This window comes from Mytilus trossulus, chromosome 14 (assembly GCF_036588685.1).
Source record: "Mytilus trossulus isolate FHL-02 chromosome 14, PNRI_Mtr1.1.1.hap1, whole genome shotgun sequence".
Taxonomy (NCBI): Eukaryota; Metazoa; Mollusca; class Bivalvia; order Mytilida; family Mytilidae; genus Mytilus; species Mytilus trossulus.
In genome coordinates this window covers 32,766,417-32,785,437 of record NC_086386.1, presented here as the reverse complement: position 1 = coordinate 32,785,437, position 19,021 = coordinate 32,766,417, and the positions used below count along the sequence as shown (strand labels likewise).

The 19,021-nt window shown below is 32.0% G+C and overlaps 1 protein-coding gene across 2 annotated transcripts in view; it reads left to right on the top strand.

Annotated features, from left to right (window-relative positions):
• Positions 1–211: 211 nt before the first annotated feature.
• LOC134695706 (protein inturned-like) overlaps positions 212–19,021 on the top strand; it is a 28,723-nt gene continuing 9,913 nt past the window's right edge. The window contains exons 1-7 of one of the 2 annotated variants that reach the window (XM_063557074.1): positions 212–537; positions 1,349–1,436; positions 10,837–11,342; positions 11,657–11,742; positions 15,823–16,032; positions 18,200–18,312; positions 18,712–18,801. In XM_063557074.1, coding sequence (XP_063413144.1) covers positions 1,357–1,436; positions 10,837–11,342; positions 11,657–11,742; positions 15,823–16,032; positions 18,200–18,312; positions 18,712–18,801 — 1,085 coding nt within the window. In that variant the 5' untranslated portion in view covers positions 212–537; positions 1,349–1,356. Of the gene's footprint in view, positions 538–1,348; positions 1,437–7,312; positions 7,431–10,836; positions 11,343–11,656; positions 11,743–15,822; positions 16,033–18,199; positions 18,313–18,711; positions 18,802–19,021 lie in introns of those variants that run through there. The other variant, XM_063557075.1, reaches the window with a different exon arrangement.

Here is a 19,021-nt window from a genome sequence, read left to right as displayed (position 1 = left end):
AAGGTGACAGAATGGCACACGCTGCGAAAATGACAAAGTGAAAATGCCTTAGAGCGAAAAATTTTAATTACTAAAAACTTAAGTGTGACAGGATACACGCTGCGAAAACGACTCGAAGCGAAAATATACAATCATTCGTGGATTATAGTATTTATTTTATCGGTAAATAATTAGGGGATTATCAGATCGATATTTATACGGTTATAATCTTCTGTTTAGATATAATAGTAGATGTATGAAAATGATAAGCTTATTATAGTTCATAGCAAGTTAAATAGTGTCAGGAATGTGAACTTAGATGTTAAACATGTTAAATGTAACTTAATGTTCTACGACAATCTACTTTATTTGTTTTATCGATAACGGGGTTTTGTTCTTAATGAGAAAGATTACTTTTCAATGGCAATAAGAAAACTTGAAGACACTTGTTGAACTTCTTGTGCATAGTTTGTTTTTTGGATTAGAAGTTAAAAATATTTTGGTGTAAATTTTAATGTGAATTAAGAAATGTGTTGATTTCATAATAAGGACAAACAAGTAAGTATATTAATCTTTTTCATATTTTTACTTCAATTTCTATAAAATTATGGTCACAGAAAAAATTACGGTTAAGGTATCGAATTAAGCAAATCACAGATGGAATTTTGTATTCATTTCAAGGATTTGTATAGTTAGATTCTTATTATACAAATCCTTGGACGTTTTTTTTCAAACAAAATCGCATTGTCCATCATTCATTGTGGCACACTATAGTTCGTTTTTACATTTTTCATTCTAAATATGCAAATTCAGTTAAAGTAAATAAATCTTGCATTGTAAACTGACATCTAGATTCGGACTAATGTCAAAAAGATCGTGCTGTGAATCGTTTTCATCGAATTTTGATAATTTTACAGTAATCTTCAAATAATTTGATTTTTAAATGGACCAAAGAAACGTTTCAAACTGAGATTTTTTATTTTCATTCTTGATAATAATCACATCCTTATAATTTTACGGGTAATTTCATCTGAATTAGAAGGTGATTTTAAATTTATTCTTTAAGATATGTAGATATTAAAACAGAACAAAATTAGAGTTCATACACAAGTCAAACGGCGGAAACGTTATTAACGCTCATCTTAACATTTATATTTTGTCATGTTTCACAAGTTGTGGTCATAAAGTTTTCCTCATACAAAGAACGCCAATATATGATTTTTATCTTCAAAAGATTTAATATGTAGTTCATGAACTTGTATCTCTAATATACCTAGCTTCATTGTGTTTTAATTGAGAAAAGTTTTTATTTGTACGACAGGATGTCGTGTTAAAAATGAAGTATATAAGATGTTGATTTTATTTCCAGTTTACAAGATGTTTGGATTAAAAGTACCCGTATGCCAAAGTATTGGTTCCTCAGAATTTGACAGCATCAAAACTATTTTATCTAACAGGTAAGCCTCATACCTAACATGAAAATGTCGGACAAACTCGGAAAATTTAGTGCATCTATTATATGATCTTCAATCCAAAATCTCCTCTGATTTATTGCATACTAAGAATGGGAAATCTTTGTGGATAAGTAATCTCTTGGACAAGAGTTCATTACTTTAAGAAATTGCATATCTCTGCATGTTGTCTACATTTCTCCACAAAAACAAATGATAATGTTGGAAGGTAAACCACTATCTAGACGTTTCTGTAAAGTGATCGCATTTCTTTTCCAGTGTTAACGGCATTCGAACATGAAACTAATCTAAATTGGCCGGATTTGTACAATCCTAACCGTTTGTATCGTTTCTTTGATAAACTAAAAATACCGGATCTTAATACATGATACCCCGTTTCCCCGCAATTTTTTCGTTAACTCATCGTTTCGAGCCCCTCAGCAGCTTATCATAATCAAACACGAAAACGTGATTTTGGTTGTTATTTTCCAATATATCCCTGATACATCTATTCAACGTTCCTGTTTTGCCATTCGACGAGAATATGACAGTGTGATGCCAGCTTATTAAAACCTTCCCCCATTCAACCCCTGCCGGGTGGCGTGTTATTTTAAAACATGATATTTCATAGTAAAAGGCCGACTGATGATGGTCGCCATAACCTGACACACTATCCAGAGATGACCCGTATTCGCTTTTTTCCTTAAGACCCAATCTGTGAAAAGAATCAACGAATATCAGTTTGAAGTCAAAGAATAGTTTTCCTGCTAGACCGTGACGACCCCCCCCCCCCTTTTTCCCCCGCCTGTTCTCTCTACTCCCTCAAACCCGATGCTACTATATAAATATACGGCTACAAGAAAACTTGCAGTTGAATAAATAAGGCAACCTCTATTACATGTATGTAACTCAGCTGGAGCTCCGAATGGTATCAATTTATAAAATTTAAAAGATGTTTTCAAAAATTGTTTATTTCCTCTAGGTTGACATCAGCTCTCATAACGAATGTCTTTCTTATATGGTAATGATTTTACTAGAAAAATAAGCTCAATGGTCATATTGTATGTAAGGGAGTTGTGTACTACAACTTTTACAAGATAAATATTTTTCAAGTTCAATATGTTAAAAAATTACAGTCGTAAACTATTTCTGCCTATTGAATCTTACAAAATTAAGTTTCACTAAGACCGCACAAATCATTTTAACAAAACCAAACTGCCAAGAATAAAATTTTAATCGTTTGTAATTTAATTTAAATATCTAATACAAAGTTTCACAAAGGATAAATTGTTTTGCAGTAACTTTTACGTTTCGCTGTAAATCAAGGCAAAACATAATTAATGTCAAAATGGAGTACAAATAATTAATTTGATTCTCAAAGGTCAATTAGATCTATTTTGTCTGTGATGTCCCGGGACGTAAATTAACCTTTATTCCTGGACACGTGACAATTAGAATAACCTTCATTCTGTAATAAATACAATAGACAAATTGATTCTGTAGAAAATTACCTTAATTATTAATTTGGAAGGAAATGGACAAAGCAAAATTATCAATAGATATTGATTGTGTACGGGTAGAAGAGATATAAAAGGGTATTAAAATAAATCAAGACATGTCATGTGTGTATAGAAACAGAAAACGTTTAGGTTTCTATATATGGTGTGTTCGACTCTAATCTAAACTGATTAGGAATCAGTGACAGTCCCCCCCCCCCCCCCCAATATGAATTGACCCCCACGAAATAGCACAATAGTGCTGAAAGTGGCATCAGGACACCAATTAATCAACATTATCAAAATGATTATGTTTCTATTTTCTCTGTCTTGTGGATAATACAAACGTCTCGATATTTATCATGTAAAATCATGCATACTTTTTCAAATGTATTTACAGCTATTTTCCTAATGCCTGTAGTTTAAAGGTTTGGTTGGCTTGCTTGCTTGAATTTGCTCTTGAAAGCGTCCAATAGCATTATACAGACTGAAGCCCAACTTATCTATTGATTAGAATTGTAAAACTTAATTACAATGCTCGAGTAAACAGTTATATAAACCAAGCAAGCAAGCCAACCAAAGTGTTAAACTGCATGCATTAGGAAATTGGCTCTAAAATGTCAGGCTTTTGTGGACCAGGGACTAAAAGTCTGAAAAACAGTACACAAGTAAATACATATATATAGTTTGTCAAACATAAATGGTCTTATGTCATGCCCCTGTCGTAGGCACAGGGACATTAAGTGTTATTCTTGACCGGCCGTCTAATTTTCGTTTCCGCACTTTTAGCTTAATTCTGCTGCATCGTGCAAGTTTTATGAAACTCAAACACATTGCTATAAGCACAGTAACTAGCAAACAAAGATTGAATTTTGGCAGTGAGTACTTTACCGTTCTAGAGCTTATATGGCCTTTTTGTAACTTGGAAAATTGCAAAGCTTGAGCTGGGGAATTCATATTTTTAGAAACATTCTTCTTCATTTTATAAGAGAGGGGAAAGATATCGAACGGACATTCCAACTCGTGAGTTAAAAATAAAATGAAAATGCATGGCTAAAATAGATCAACAGACATGCAAAAGTAGACAAAACACAATATAAAAAAATAAAAACTGAGCATTACCGTTCAATCCCACCAAAAAACGGGGGGCGAAGAGTAGGCAGATCCTTCTCCGCATATGGCACCTGTCTTGCTTTTCATTTTAGTATTATGGGGGTAGGTCACATTCGGGAAAAGGGGAAGGGGTGGTTGTTACGACATTTGAAACATATCTGCTATATCATCTGTGAACGGATATTCCATAACGGTCGACCAACTATAAATGGAGTCCGTAATACTTACAAAGGAATGATTTCAACTCCACCATTTGTTAATCTTGTTTTAAAACTTACATGTACGCATCAACCCTCTATCAAGGAAAGCATGATAGGAGATGCCAGTTATGGAATAGCGTATCAACTGTGACATATATATATATTGAGATCTCACAAACATGTTTAACACCGCCGCATTTTTGCGCCTGTCCCAAGTCAGGAGCCTCTGGCCTTTGTTAGTCTTGTATTATTTTAATTTTAGTTTCTTTTGTACAATTTGGAAATTAGTATGGCGTTCATTATCACTGAACTAGTATATATTTGTTTAGGGGCCAGCTGAAGGACGCCTCCGGGTGCGGGAATTTCTCGCTACATTGAAGACCTGTTGGTGACCTTTTGTTGTTGTTTTTTTTTTCATTTGGTCGGGTTGTTGTCTCTTTGACACATTCCCCATTTCCATTCTTAATTTTATACTCATTATTCAGGCTGCTCAGGAAAAGTTGCTACATGATGATCTTTCATTAAATATATAAAAGAAGATGTGGTATGATTGCGAATGAGACATATCTCCTTAAGAGACCAAAGCGACACAGAAATTAACATCTATAGATAGGTCACCGTACGGCCTTCAGCAATGAGGAAAGAACAAACCGTATAGTCAGCTATAAAATGCCTTGAAATAACAATGTAAATAATTCAACGGGAAAACTAACGGCCTATTTTTTATAAATAAAAAAATGAACGAAAAACAAATATGTAACACATAAGCAAAAGACAACAGCTGAATTATAAGGCTCCTTACTTGGAACAGACACTTACATACAGAATGTGACAGGGTTAAACATGTCAGAAGGACCCCAAACCCTCTCCTTAACCCGAGACAGTGATGTAACAGTACAACATAAGAACGAACAATAAAAAAATGAGTGTTTGTTGTCTTTATAAAAGAGAATAGCGCTTTTCTGAACTTGCTTTGATTGTACGATATTCCATGAACCGAGAGGGTTAAATCATTGAATTAAAGATAATTATTCGAAGTCAAGAACCTCTCGGTTATTGTCTTTAATAATGCGATTATGTGTTAGTTTTTTATAAGATAGGTCATTTGGTGTAGCCTGATAGATATTGTATAGACTATTTAATTATTTTCACATTTCTCTATAGACTCGATGCTATCTAGTTCTTAGCACATTGAAAGTTAAAAAGTTTGTTGTTGAAATCCGTATTTTCATCTTTGACGTCTGTAGGTCATTGCCATGTCTTTGATAATGATTGCGGTGAAATTAAAAATAAAAGTTCGAAAAATAGCTTTCCAAAGATTTCTTTTTGAGAATTGGGATCATTCAGTGATTAATTTGGAATTTGCCAAATTTGACCAATGAATAAGTACTTGTAAGTCAGTAGTAGTACATGATAACCTCATGGATAAAAGGTGATCAAAATGTGGCATCGACTCATTGGCTTGATTTGTTCCTTGCTAAACGTTCAGTGTCAATTATGTCATGCATATTCGAGACAGAACAAGTTTTCATTTCATACAATCGGTATGTTCTGTTGGGTGTGAGGACCTGGATGAAGAGAAGAAAGTTTGAAGTGTCATATGGAAATACGATTAAGTTGTATAGCGATACACATTTTGCCTTGTTAGTGATCCGATATGTAATCCTAAAAGATTTGATGCACGTGTTCTGTCATGCAGAGCGCACGGCAGTCAACCTACAATGAGGCAACGAATATCTAATACCTCTATTCTGACAGAACGTGGCTGTGCATTATACATGTACCGCACAGCCGACGGACCCCATTTTACGGAAGAACTCGACCCCGAAGTTAGAAGCAAACTAGTATGCATGAAAATCAGGATTACACTCTAAACCCCTTGCAAAACAAGGCTGAATATTATCGTAAAAGTGTGTTGGCAAACAATATACAACAGTTTAAACAATCAGTAAGATCAACTCGTTATATACATGCATGACAACTTTTCACAACATTAAAACTGAAAACGACATTTTCTACTGCTTGTTCTCTTTTGCTTAATGAACATTTTTAGAAGTCACAAGTGAGGTCATGCAAATATACTAATAAAATGTATATGTAAAATCTTACTAGGTAAGGTCAGATATATAGATTTCTTACTGATATATTAGAAGATATATTGCAAATAATTATTTATAATGGATTGGTTAGGTCTGTAATGTCGGGTACCGTGGCATTTAGTTGTCAGTCTATTCTTTAGGACAGCATGCTAATGTGTATGCCTCCCACTGGAGCAGATCTAACGTTCAATAAGTACAATAATGAATACTACTAAGAGGTATTTAGCGTCCTACACACTAACCTAATGCATTGAGTGAGTCGGACGGTGTACAATAATAAAAGTCGGTGAAGTTCATCGCATTAGATCTAATCTGAAATCAAAAGTCACAATAAGATTTTGTATCTTATATCTAGAAATTGGTTCAACATTCTGAAATTATAACCTAAGTAGAAAAATGCGGTTAGGAAGGGCTCGCTTATATAATTAGAAATGTTACTAAATGAACACATTAACATTGTTGTGTTCCCCGCGTTTTCGAATAAATCGTACATATATACAACTGGCTTAGATCCTTCATGATTGACTTCAAGGATTAAGAAATATTTTATTGATCATAGAATCAACATAGGATTGTAATAAACAACAATACAAAACAATGACACAAAAAAAAAAGACTAATCTTGGTTAATAATCCCAAAATATGTTTATACTGAAACACCACCATATTAACGTGTCATTAACCGTTTATACCAGAACCAGAGACATATATACACATATGTATATATGTCTCTGCCAGAACTAATACAAATACTCATGGCCTTTCCACCAGACCAAGTTGATGATTATCTATTGGTCCCAATAACATTTCTGCATTTCTATTACAACAGTTTGACGATGGAGCCCGATTAGTCTCAGTCTAACATAAGAAGCAGAGTAAATTAATTAAGTTTACAAATGATTATCGTGATCAGAAATCATAATTTCACAAATGAACATTAATTTCGGAAGTGAGTTGTCCGGAATTGGTCTCATGTTTACTATCTCCACAGAAGTACAAAAAAAAAAGTTTGTCCAAAGTTAAGTTTGATAATTAACAAGCTGTTGTACATTTTTCGTAAAAATCTTACCTATGAGAAAGACATTTCTGAATGTAGGTACTGTTCCTTTGGTTTCATAACTTATTCTTCTACCTTTGTAGACCCCATGAAGCCAAATTGAAAAAAGGGGGAAGGGCAGACTGATTAATTTTAAACATGATAAAGGAAAAAACATTCATCAAGTTTATACAGGGGTTATGACACATATTTACGGCATTAACAATTCTAGTATTATGACGTGTTAGCTTCTGAGAATGAATGCAAAACATTAGTCATTGTCTTGTCTTGTCTTGTAGTATATTCCATCACAGGCACTAGACGTTCTGTCAATAGCATGAAAATATTGGCAATGGGAAGAAAATAGTGTCCATACACAGGCACTAGACGTTCTGTCAATAGCATGAAAATATTGGCAATGGGAAGAAAATAGTGTCCATATATATAATATAATATAATGGACGGCTGCAGTGCAGGCGATTTGGTGTCACAATATCACAGTAGCATGGGTTCGAATCCCGGCGAGGGAAGAACCAAAAATTTGCGAAAGCAAATTTACAGATCTAACATTGTTGGGTTGATGTTTAGACGAGTTGTATATACATTATGTACACAGCCATGTATTACCATCATTGATGGCGATCCGATGGATACATCTGTTGTAGGGTTGTCACTGACTCAGACGTACTTATGAATATAATTATTTTCTGTGACTGTATCTTACATTAATTTGTAGGATCCTTTACTATAGATAATTTAGCTGATCTGTAACAATAACATCTTCATGCCTTATATATCATGTACTGTAGTACGCCGCTAGATTAAAACTGACGTGGAAAGGTAACATATGGCCACCGAAAGCTCTTTTTTTGAGAGCCCAGGTGGTCGTGTGGTCTAGCGGGACGGCTGCAGTGCAGGCGATTTGGTGTCACGATATCACAGTAGCATGGGTTCGAATCCCGGCGAGGGAAGAACCAAAAATTTGCGAAAGCAAATTTACAGATCTAACATTGTTGGGTTGATGTTTAGACGAGTTGTATATAATATAATATTATATATATGGACACTATTTTCTTCCCATTGCCAATATTTTCATGCTATTGACAGAACGTCTAGTGCCTGTGATTCCATCCTAATATAGGACCACCTCCAGTATCCCGGGTAAATTATGTATTCACAAATTGTTCTATTTATAATGTTTTGATAGAAACAGTTATATTTACAGAGGGATGGCTGCCCTTAAACCCTTTCATTACAATAGACAATATAGACAATATTTTATTCGCACAAACACATTTACATTAAATGGTTATGGCATACAAAATTAAGACAATAAACTTACAATAGTTAAATTGATTTCAATTATATTAGAGTGACAGTGGTATTCACAGCAAAGAAGAAAAAAGGCTACAAATATCAACAGTTAACACATTATTATTAAATGTTCATGAACAATTGAAAAAAGTACACAAACAAAAATTAGGTTGGCAATGCATATTAAAAGAAATACAAGTTATACAGATGTTCTTAATAAATTACAATCATTAATATACTTTATGGTGATTTTTATAATGACTGGTAGACTGCTATTTAAAAGTACAGTCAAATGCTTAAGTGTTATAGTGGACTGCAATTTAATAAAATTGAAGTTAAGATTTTTATTAATATTTTGTATATAGGTATCCCTTAATGATTTATAGCATGGACAGATTGAGAAGAAATGTTATTCATCCTCAATTTCTTGTCTGTTACAGGATAAGCAAATGCGTTTACTTCTTTCAATGTTGGTATAACGCCCTCTTTCAATTGCTAGGGAATGTGCACTTAGTTTAAATTTACTGAAAACTGATCGGTCAGTTTTGAATTTACATATATCAATATATGGGGGCCTTTTTCTAATTCTTTTAGTATGACAAAAGAAATTTAATTTTTCACATTTATTTCATTATTTATAGAACAATTTATAATTTGATAAGCCTGGTCATAGATTCTTTGTTGGATACTATTTATGTGATATTTTAAATTATAAGTATCAAAAGTGAGATGACCAAAACCTAATTTATTTAACCAGTCTTTTACAATGTTAACCCATTTACTTGTTTTCTCTACATTATTATATATTTTATGGACTAAAGTGTTAGGCGAGTTTACAATATGGTTTACATATATTCTGAAGTGTATAAAATTTGAGTTCAGTTCTTTGATGTTAATTCTAAATTGTTAATAAAGAGTATGTTAAAACTGGGACAAACATATATATACATAATAATCCTAGGTTAAAACATTATTTGACAGGATCCTAAATCTGTATGTCTATTATCATGAGGGGGGTTAAGGGGTCCTGATCCCGAAATCCCTCGCTTAAAAAAACGAAATCCTGAGTTCTCGAAATTAAATAAGTATAAATCCTGACATCCGGAAATTCAAAAAATAATTTCTGGATCCCGAAAAGGTCAATCCCAAAATTCTGAGCTTAAAAACACCAGATTTCGAAGTCCTGATCAACATGATAAAGGTCCTATCCCCTCTATCATGGTTATATATCTGAATATCACTCCAAGTCATCAGAAATCATAGTGGTCTGCACATCTTTGTAAATCCATCTCCTTGTGTACTGGCCCAAAACTGAAGACAAATTTTGTAGTGGAAATGGTAAAATGTCTTGATTAATGATAAATAAAGCTCTATAAGGGATGGTCTAGGCACTCCCCCATTCCCCTCTAAATTTGCCTCTGTCCATAGCTATGTATGAAGCTTTAGCTTGCACAAGTTATAAAAAATGAAAACACCACGTTCAATAATTTGATGTGTCTGAATCGCTTTTCTGGATTAAAAAAATAGCCAAATTTATCATTAAGTCTGAAACAGAATTTTCATAGGCACGACTTTTCAACTGAGGCACTACACAGAGACATCAAAAGACATCATTATTGAGTAAAGGGGGTGGCATCAAAAGGCATCATTATGGAGGAAAGGGTTAAAAGATGTGAACTTTTGTAATGTAATACATTGTAGTATATATGTAGTAGGAGCAGGGCAGGTTAGGGGGAGTGTTAGGATCCTGCTTACATGGTTAACCCAGCCACATTCTGTATGTACAATGTATGTGCTTGTCAGGAGCCTGTAACTCAGTTGTTGTCGTTTGTTGATGTGTGACGTGTTCATTTTTGTACATAAATAAGATCATTAGTTTTCTCTTTTGAATTGTTTTACTTTTGTCATTTTTGAGGCCTTTTATTTTCTGTGTTATTTGGGGAGTAGTCTCAGTGGCAATCATACCACATCTTTTTTTATAAAGCATCCTATCATCATGATAATTTTTGCTGATTGACACATATTCTTGTATCATTATTGTGGTAGAAGTGTTGGTATAACTTTTTAGAGCTCTACTCACAGTAAACATGTTTAAGCATCTGTTTAACTTACATTGTACTCATAAAAACATTGTTGTTTTTTCTTCAGTTCCTTCAGTAAACCTGGTAATTCATTGTGCCCAGAGACAGACGAAAAAGGAAATATATTTTATGTGGAGATAGCAGAAAAATGTAAACAACTGAAAATAAAGAACAGTCATGAAAGTAGCATAGACGATGTTGGGTATGGTACTGACAATGAAGTGAATAACATCCACAACATTGTCAATCAACAGATTACCTCCCCTAATGGAAATCTTCTTTCAAAAGGATGTCATATTGCTAATTGTAGATGTAACCAAAATGATGATAGTTTGGAGTTTCACAGAATGGATAATTTAGTGCAGTTTAAGATTCCAATAAAACATGTTAACATTACAAAGATACTGGGTGATACTCCTAAACCACATAGTTATGTTGGTAGGGTCTTATGTAAAGACCTTTTTGGAATAATACCAGGACATTTTAAATCTACAAAATGCAGTAACCATAGACTATGCATCAGAGGGTTAGATCCAACAAGGGACATTCTGAAGAAAAAACATATCCAAATAGGTGAACATTCCTTATATTTTATTTATTGTAGTCCATAGTCTGAGGTTTTGTTAAATGTTGCATTAATTATTATCTATTTAATTAATTTACATTATTAAAGTGAACTACGTGTAAACCTCATGAACCTTTTTCCAAATTAATTTTCCCAATTGTGATGCGACAATGGCACATCTAAAACCAACTTCATGTCGCTCAACTGTTCTTTTAAATTGAAAACGTTTGCTCCCATTCTTTATCCATGCCAGGATGGACACATATACAGTAACATCATTTACATGTAACATAGAATTATACAAGAAATAATCTTGTTTCAGGTGACTGTTTAAGACTGGTAAATGGACAAGAGATTACATGGAATAATATTGATGAAGTATTCACCAGATTGTGTTCTTCTTCAGAGGTAGGTACTGTATAAAAACTATCTCATCTGTTAAGGTGGTACATAACACTACAGGGAGATAACTCTGTAATATCAGCTAAACGTTTTAATTACGTTGCGTTGTGAATGCAATATAAAGCTTCTCAATGATCAAAATTAGTGTTTGTCAAACTGCTATATAATCAGTGTAATTTTTCTGATAAAACGCTTGGTTCAAATTTTTAGAATTTTTTATATTTTTGTTAAAGGGTCAAAGTAAATACTTTGTCAAAATTTTTTGAAAATTAAACGAGCCAAATTAATTTTAGTGAAAGTGTTGGGTACCACCTTAAGGTTCATAATCATAATTTTTGTTTATTCAGAAACTATTTGAATACTTAAATAAAAGGAGCAATTTAGTTTGAAGTTATTGAAAAAGCCTTCCTACAACACGGAACAACCAAATATGTGTGTATTGACATTATATAGAAAATATATTGTATCCATTGATATTTATAATTGCTAAATCGAAACCATAATTTGCTATTTTCATCCAAACCTATATATGTTTAGGAATTTCTTTTTTGCATCAGATTAAAGGTCTATAGTTCAGGTCAAATAAACTTGTTTTTGGAAGGACCTACGTGTATATGTGGTCCCCTTAATGAAGATTTTCATCAACATGTAAAATTTTGGTAGTTGACTACATGTACAAACTTACTTCACCAAAATGCATGACCGTGGTGACAGAATTAATCAAAAGTTTGCATGTACACATGTATGTAGATAATTGCCACTTTGATCAATGACAAACATTTTACCAACCTACAGTCAACATGTGCATGATGTGACCAACCTTTTATCTTAATTAGGATGGAATTCCAAACACACATATTTTGTTTTGGACCCCAGACTATTTTATTGTTATGTGTCTGATGTAACAAAGTAAAGTTATTTACTGCAAGCCATCTAAGTCTCTAACTGTGTAAAAACATAATATATGTAATATGATGAAAAAGATTACCTAATGTTGGGTATTTGTTTATGTTTAGAGATCTGTGCTTTAGTCCTTGAGTAAATATTTTTTTCTGTTTAAACCTTTTTTAAAGCTTTTTATGTTCAGAATGTTCAGTTGAACAACTGGGGTGTTGATAGTATAGAATAACATTACATGTACATTGTCTCATGGAAAAATGAAAAGTTGACTCTTTGCCACTGATTGTTTGAAGAACAAAAGTACCATTAAGATTAGATAATGCTACTGTTCAAAAACCTCTAACATGTTATTATTTATTGAGTAAAGTCTGGGTTTTACTTTTCTGGGAAAATAAATGATGTTTCCGCAAAAAAAGTCTACGTTTATGAAAATAAATACATTAATTTTCCGAGCAAACAGTAAATAACGATTCCTAGAAAAAATCAATTATTACTTTTTTCGAGAAAAATAATTAATGATTAAGGAGTACATTGTACTTTGTCCTAAATGAAATAGTATTGTAACATTGAAAAATTAGCGGAAATGCAATACGCCCAGGCCAGTGTAAAAATATCTATAAATAGAATCAGATCATTGTAAGAAAAACAAGTCTGTTTGAATCAGGGGTGGACTATCTGTGACATTTGAAAAGGTCATCTTTCTAGTTATATGTGGAGTTACCTCAAATTTGTAATAAAGAAAATTGCAACACAGCCTTTGAATTGAAAGTCTATATTTGATTGACTATAAAACAGAACGAGCTCAGAATTTTTGGAATTTAATAGTAAAATAATTACTCTATCTGTTATTCATATCAAAACAATCTTGTTTTCAATTCTTTACCTAGTTTATTCCAGTACTTGTTTTGGTTAACATTGAACAAATATACTATAAACTTAATAAAGATAAGTGGCCACACACTGACCCAAACTATCAAAACATCAAGAAATTTAAATTTTAATTAGATTTCTTCAGTTTATTTTCACAAGTTTTTTTTCAATTTGAATTAATAACCACTCGTACCTCATAAAAACAAACACCAAGGTATTTTTCATTTCTTTTTCTCATTAAGTCTTAAGATGAAAAAATATTGTGATAAATAATTTAGAGTCTTATTTTAAATCGGCTTATTTAACTAAACCTGAGGCTAGATATTTTACCCCTTGGTGTATTTAACTATAAGCCTTACAGAAGATTTTACTTTATTCTCATTGTTACTTTTGTTGATTTTTTAACACAGTTTCAAATATTTTGACACTACTTCAATACAGGAATATGACAAGAGTATGTTTGTCTATATTAAAAAAAGATATGTAGGTGAATGAATGCTGTTTTTTAAAACTGAAGTTATTACAGAAATTGAGAGGGATTGATTGAGTTTCTAATTTTATATACTAACTATGATGTTTCATGCATATTCTAAAGGATACACATGGGGATGATATAGGTCAAAAGTTGTCAATTATATTTGAAAAAAAAAAAAAAATATAATATAAAAAAAATGAAGTTGATAGTATTATCTTTGAAGATAAATTTCTATTCACAAAACAGGAAGAACAATATAAAATGATATAAAGACAAAACTATCCACACTTCTCCTAGTATCAAGTTGAAGGATATATTATCTCTTAAATTAGAAATTATTTTGAACTTTGAGGTCATGCTACATGTTTTGTTTAAGATAAGCCTTATTAGGATTGTCAGGAGGCCTCAGTGGCTGAGTGGTCTAAGTAGTTACTACTTTAATCACTAGTCAGACAACACTGAGGTTGTGAGTTTCGAACCCAGATTGTGAGGGTGCACTTGACTACAGTCTTAATTGACTAGAATTGGCAGTTTTCCTATCGAAGGTCATTTTTTTTCCAGGCATTCCAGCTTCCTCCACCAATTAAAACTGGCCGCTACACAAGAGCCCAAATTCTGAGCTTAAAAGTGGCGTTTATCCATCTATCAATAATAGTGTTGTTATTGCTTATTAGATATGTGATATATAAAGCCAATTTATTCTGGACTAAAATCACCTGCATAATTGCATTTGAAAAAGTGTCTTTAAACATGTTAAAGGTTCCTGAACTGAAAAAGTAATACTTGAACAGTTCATCACATTGACAAATCAAAATCAACATTAACCCAAAAAATGTATAACCCAAAAAATAAGAAAAACAACAATAGCATGTAAATATGAATTCTTTGGTTGTCCACACTACTGCCAATACATGCATATGATAGAAGCATAAAAATAATGGACCTTTCATAAACACTGAAATTAAAAGGAAAAACAAACCACACAAAACACTAGAGAATAGAAGATAAAAACAGAAAATGGACTAATAGTTAACCTTGGCATGGATTCAATGTGTTAAAAAAAGATAAAAATGTTGGCCCTTAATGAGAGCAAGTTAACCTTTTGGCAATTAAACTACTAATCAAAATAAAATTGCTAGTTTAAAAGTAAAGGTTTTTGTACTCTGAATATGCAGTCATGGCAGTGGAAATTTTGAAAGATAAAAAAAAGAAAAAAAAAGAAAATAATACAAAATTCATACATAAGATTATGTACATAGGACAAATTATTTGAAACATTATAATTCCAGATTTTACAAGTACTAAATATATCATTAATGAATAAGGCTAGAGTAAGAAATGGACTCACATAACTCACTAATTATATGTCACCAAGTGTGTCTACAATCATTTATACATGTATCTTGAAGAAATACATTATTTACTGTAACTGTATACTATTATGCATGTTTGTTTTGTACTCAAATGTGTGTAATGTCTACTTAAAAAGGTCAATTTTTTTTTTAAACATTTGACACTATTTTTGTCTACCATCATTGCGAAAGTGAAGTGTCAGCAATATTGAAACTCTTTTATTACATTTTTTCTCAAAAGTATTATTGAATAAAGAATGATTATACATTCATGATATTGTCTACAAAATTGAATATGATTTGTACAAGACTCAGCAAAATTAAGGTAAAATGCAAGGCTATACAAAAAACATAAGTAATAAAGTGAAATTAAAAAAACAACAATATGCCCATCCATGCCAACCATTTCAAAGTTGTGCCATGTGCATAATATTTCTTATGCAACATCATTATATATACATTTGATATAAATTTATGTTACATTTTTAGGCGTCTTTTGTTGTACAACAAGTTTCTAAGAAGTCTTCAAAACACAATCATCATCAAGTTTTAAAAAAGACCATTACAAAGGATTCTGGGATAGTACAGTTGCTGCCTAAACAAGAGGACATAACTCTTGGAAAACAAAGGGCAGAGAACTTGCATGCTGTCATGTATGTGGATCTGGAAAAATTGAACTCAGAAAATAACAATAAAGATGTAAGTTTAAAGGCTTTATAGATTGTGACTTGAAAATTGTATTGTAAGTGATGCTGTGTTCATTTTGTTTTATAAACATTAAAATTTAAAATTGAGAATGGAAATGGGGAATGTGTCAAAGAGCCAACAACCCGACCATAAAAAAACAACAGCAGAAGGTCACCAACAGGTCTTCAATGTAGCGAGAAATTCCCACACCCGGAGGCATCCTTCAGCTGGCCCCTAAACAAATACATTCTAGTTCAGTGATAATGAACGCCATATTAATTTCCAAATTGTACATATGCCAGGAGAGAAAAAAGATTTTTTTTAGTTATATATTTTATTAATTGTCTAGTTTGTACTGTACATAGTGGTTTAAAGATGATAATATACCATCTGAATGCCTCACAATTAAATACTTACTCGAGAAAATTATCAGACAAACCAACACATACTAATGTTTTTAGATAATTTGTTTGTAGGGGTATCAAACAATATGTTCACAAAATAACTAAAACTGATATCTTTGAAGAAAAATACTTCTGCAATAAATTGATACATCATAATGTTTGAAGACTTTTTTTTTATGATTTATTTCACTCATTATAACATTAATCAAGTAATGTCATTTTATCAGCTGTGTTTCTTGGCATTACACATCAGTTTGAATTTCCCATATAGTTTTTAAAATCAATTTAGATGGTTTCAACAAAAATCATGTACAGTATTCTGTGACCTGCTGACATGAAAAATTTACCTATAAGCTGTTTCCAATTAAAATTAATTAATTTTGCAATCATCCAGCAAGTTTAGAATAATGAACAAATTAAAGCAGCTTATCTAAAGGTCATTAAGATTCAGCATAAAAAAAACATTACAAGTTATAATATTCATTCTCTACATTCATGACATTCATGACACATTTGGATTCATAAGGAAATTTGAGTTTCAAGTTGAGACTGACAACAATGTTTTTTTAAATGACCTTGACTATCCATGAAGGTCTGCCACGGTCTGTTGAGGGAGTGGATTATATAACATTGATACATGTACTCTCCTACCCTCATCATGTCCCTGTTGTTGTTCACAGCCATTTCTCTAGTCCAAATAATTATGACGTCCTGAGAGGCTATTTTAATGTTTTGCTTTGACGTCTTATATTAGTGATAGTCGATGTAAGGTGTCAAAGCAAAAATATATAATAACCTTTCAAGACGTCATAATTATTTGGACTACTATTTCTCCAAATGTGATAAGACATGTAACAGAATAATCCATCAATTAAAATGAAGATGAGTGTTGAACAGGATAGTGTCATCAATACAGTTGATATGCATTTAAACTTGTATTAACTTTTTCATTTCAGTTCAATTCTATTAATCATGTTGTAAGTGACAAATAAAATCATAAAATAGCAATTTGTAAGTTCATTGAAATACAAGTCAATATACTATATGATATCTTTTCTTGACAAATAGTAATGAAAAGTAAATCACTGTGAAACAGGGCAACTTATGATTTTTAAGGATATCAAGACTCAAATCTAACAAAATTTCCCATCATTCTTTCACATTTGACAGATTGCATATTTCTTTTCCCCACCTATGATAGTAGAGGTGCATTCTGTTTTTCGGTTGGTGTGTCTGTATGGTCCCCCTGTCTGTCCGTCTGTCCTTCTGATTAATTGATTGTTGGTGTTTTAGTGCCACTTTTGGGGTGGACCGTCTGTCCACCTCAGGTTAAAGATTTTGTTCAAGATAGTTTTTGATGAAGTTGAAGTCTAATCAACTTGAAAATTATTTTACATGTTCCCTATGATATGACCCCAATTCCATAGTCCTCTGAACTTAAAAAATGATAGTGCAAGTGGGGCAATGCGTGTACTATGCACATGTTCTTGTTCCATTATATGTTTGTGAAATTTAAAAAATACAACAGGTCAATTTATGTTTTTTTTTAGAATGTCAATATTCTTATGTGAAACAGAGAAACTATATTCCACCTACCCTTTGTCAATTTCCAGCTAACACATAAAATAAATGCAACTAGAAAAAGATCCTAATAAAAGAAATATCTTATCACACAGAACCGTAGTTTGAAAAAAATAAAAGCTAACAGATTAACTTCTTAAGAGTGCTATTTATTAATATATTATAATCATGATAATATCATTTTATATTTGTAGGAAGATCTATTGTTCCAGTTTCCAGAAAAATGTAGTGGTTTAACAGGGATGCGAGGGGCTTTTGTGACTATCTACAGTTCATTAGCAGAGATTTCCCCTTCATCTACAAACAGGTGTGTATTAGCCTATTAGGTTTTGTGTTTAAAAAGTAACTTTATTTTTTGTAAATAGCATCATATTAAACTAGAATACTCTGTATTTTAATAGCAAAACATTGTGGTGAATAAAGCCAAATTTAATAGTATGTCAAAAAAAAAAAGGCTAAACATTTAAGTGTCAAGAATACTGTGGATTCGTTTATTTCTTGGAAACCAATACCAGGCTATAAAAATCTTGTATCTCATTTAAAATTTGAATTTTTGGTTTACCTGTACCCAGTAAACTTTGTATTTCACGAATGATATTGAATCCACAGTAAACCCAGAACTCAGTGGGAATTAAAATGTCTTGAATAAAGTTGTTATTACTCACTAGAAAAGTTATGAATTTGTGGTTTTTTTATGTAATTTCAGATCCACATTTATGTACAACAACAAACTGATGAATGCCTCCTACCATAAAGAAGAAAACAATCTTCTTATAGTCATATTTCAACAAGATAGGTATGATAGTAATTTTTTTCTCACATTTTTGTAAATTGCAATAATAAACATGATAAATGCTCACAAAGAATTCTGAATTATCAGTATTTTACACTGTAATGAAATTAAGATAAACAATGTACCTATATCTACATGCTATACCACAAGCTGACAGACCACAAATAAATACAAAAAATAATGAAAAATAGTAAATTAAAAAAAAATCTATCTGTCATGTCTG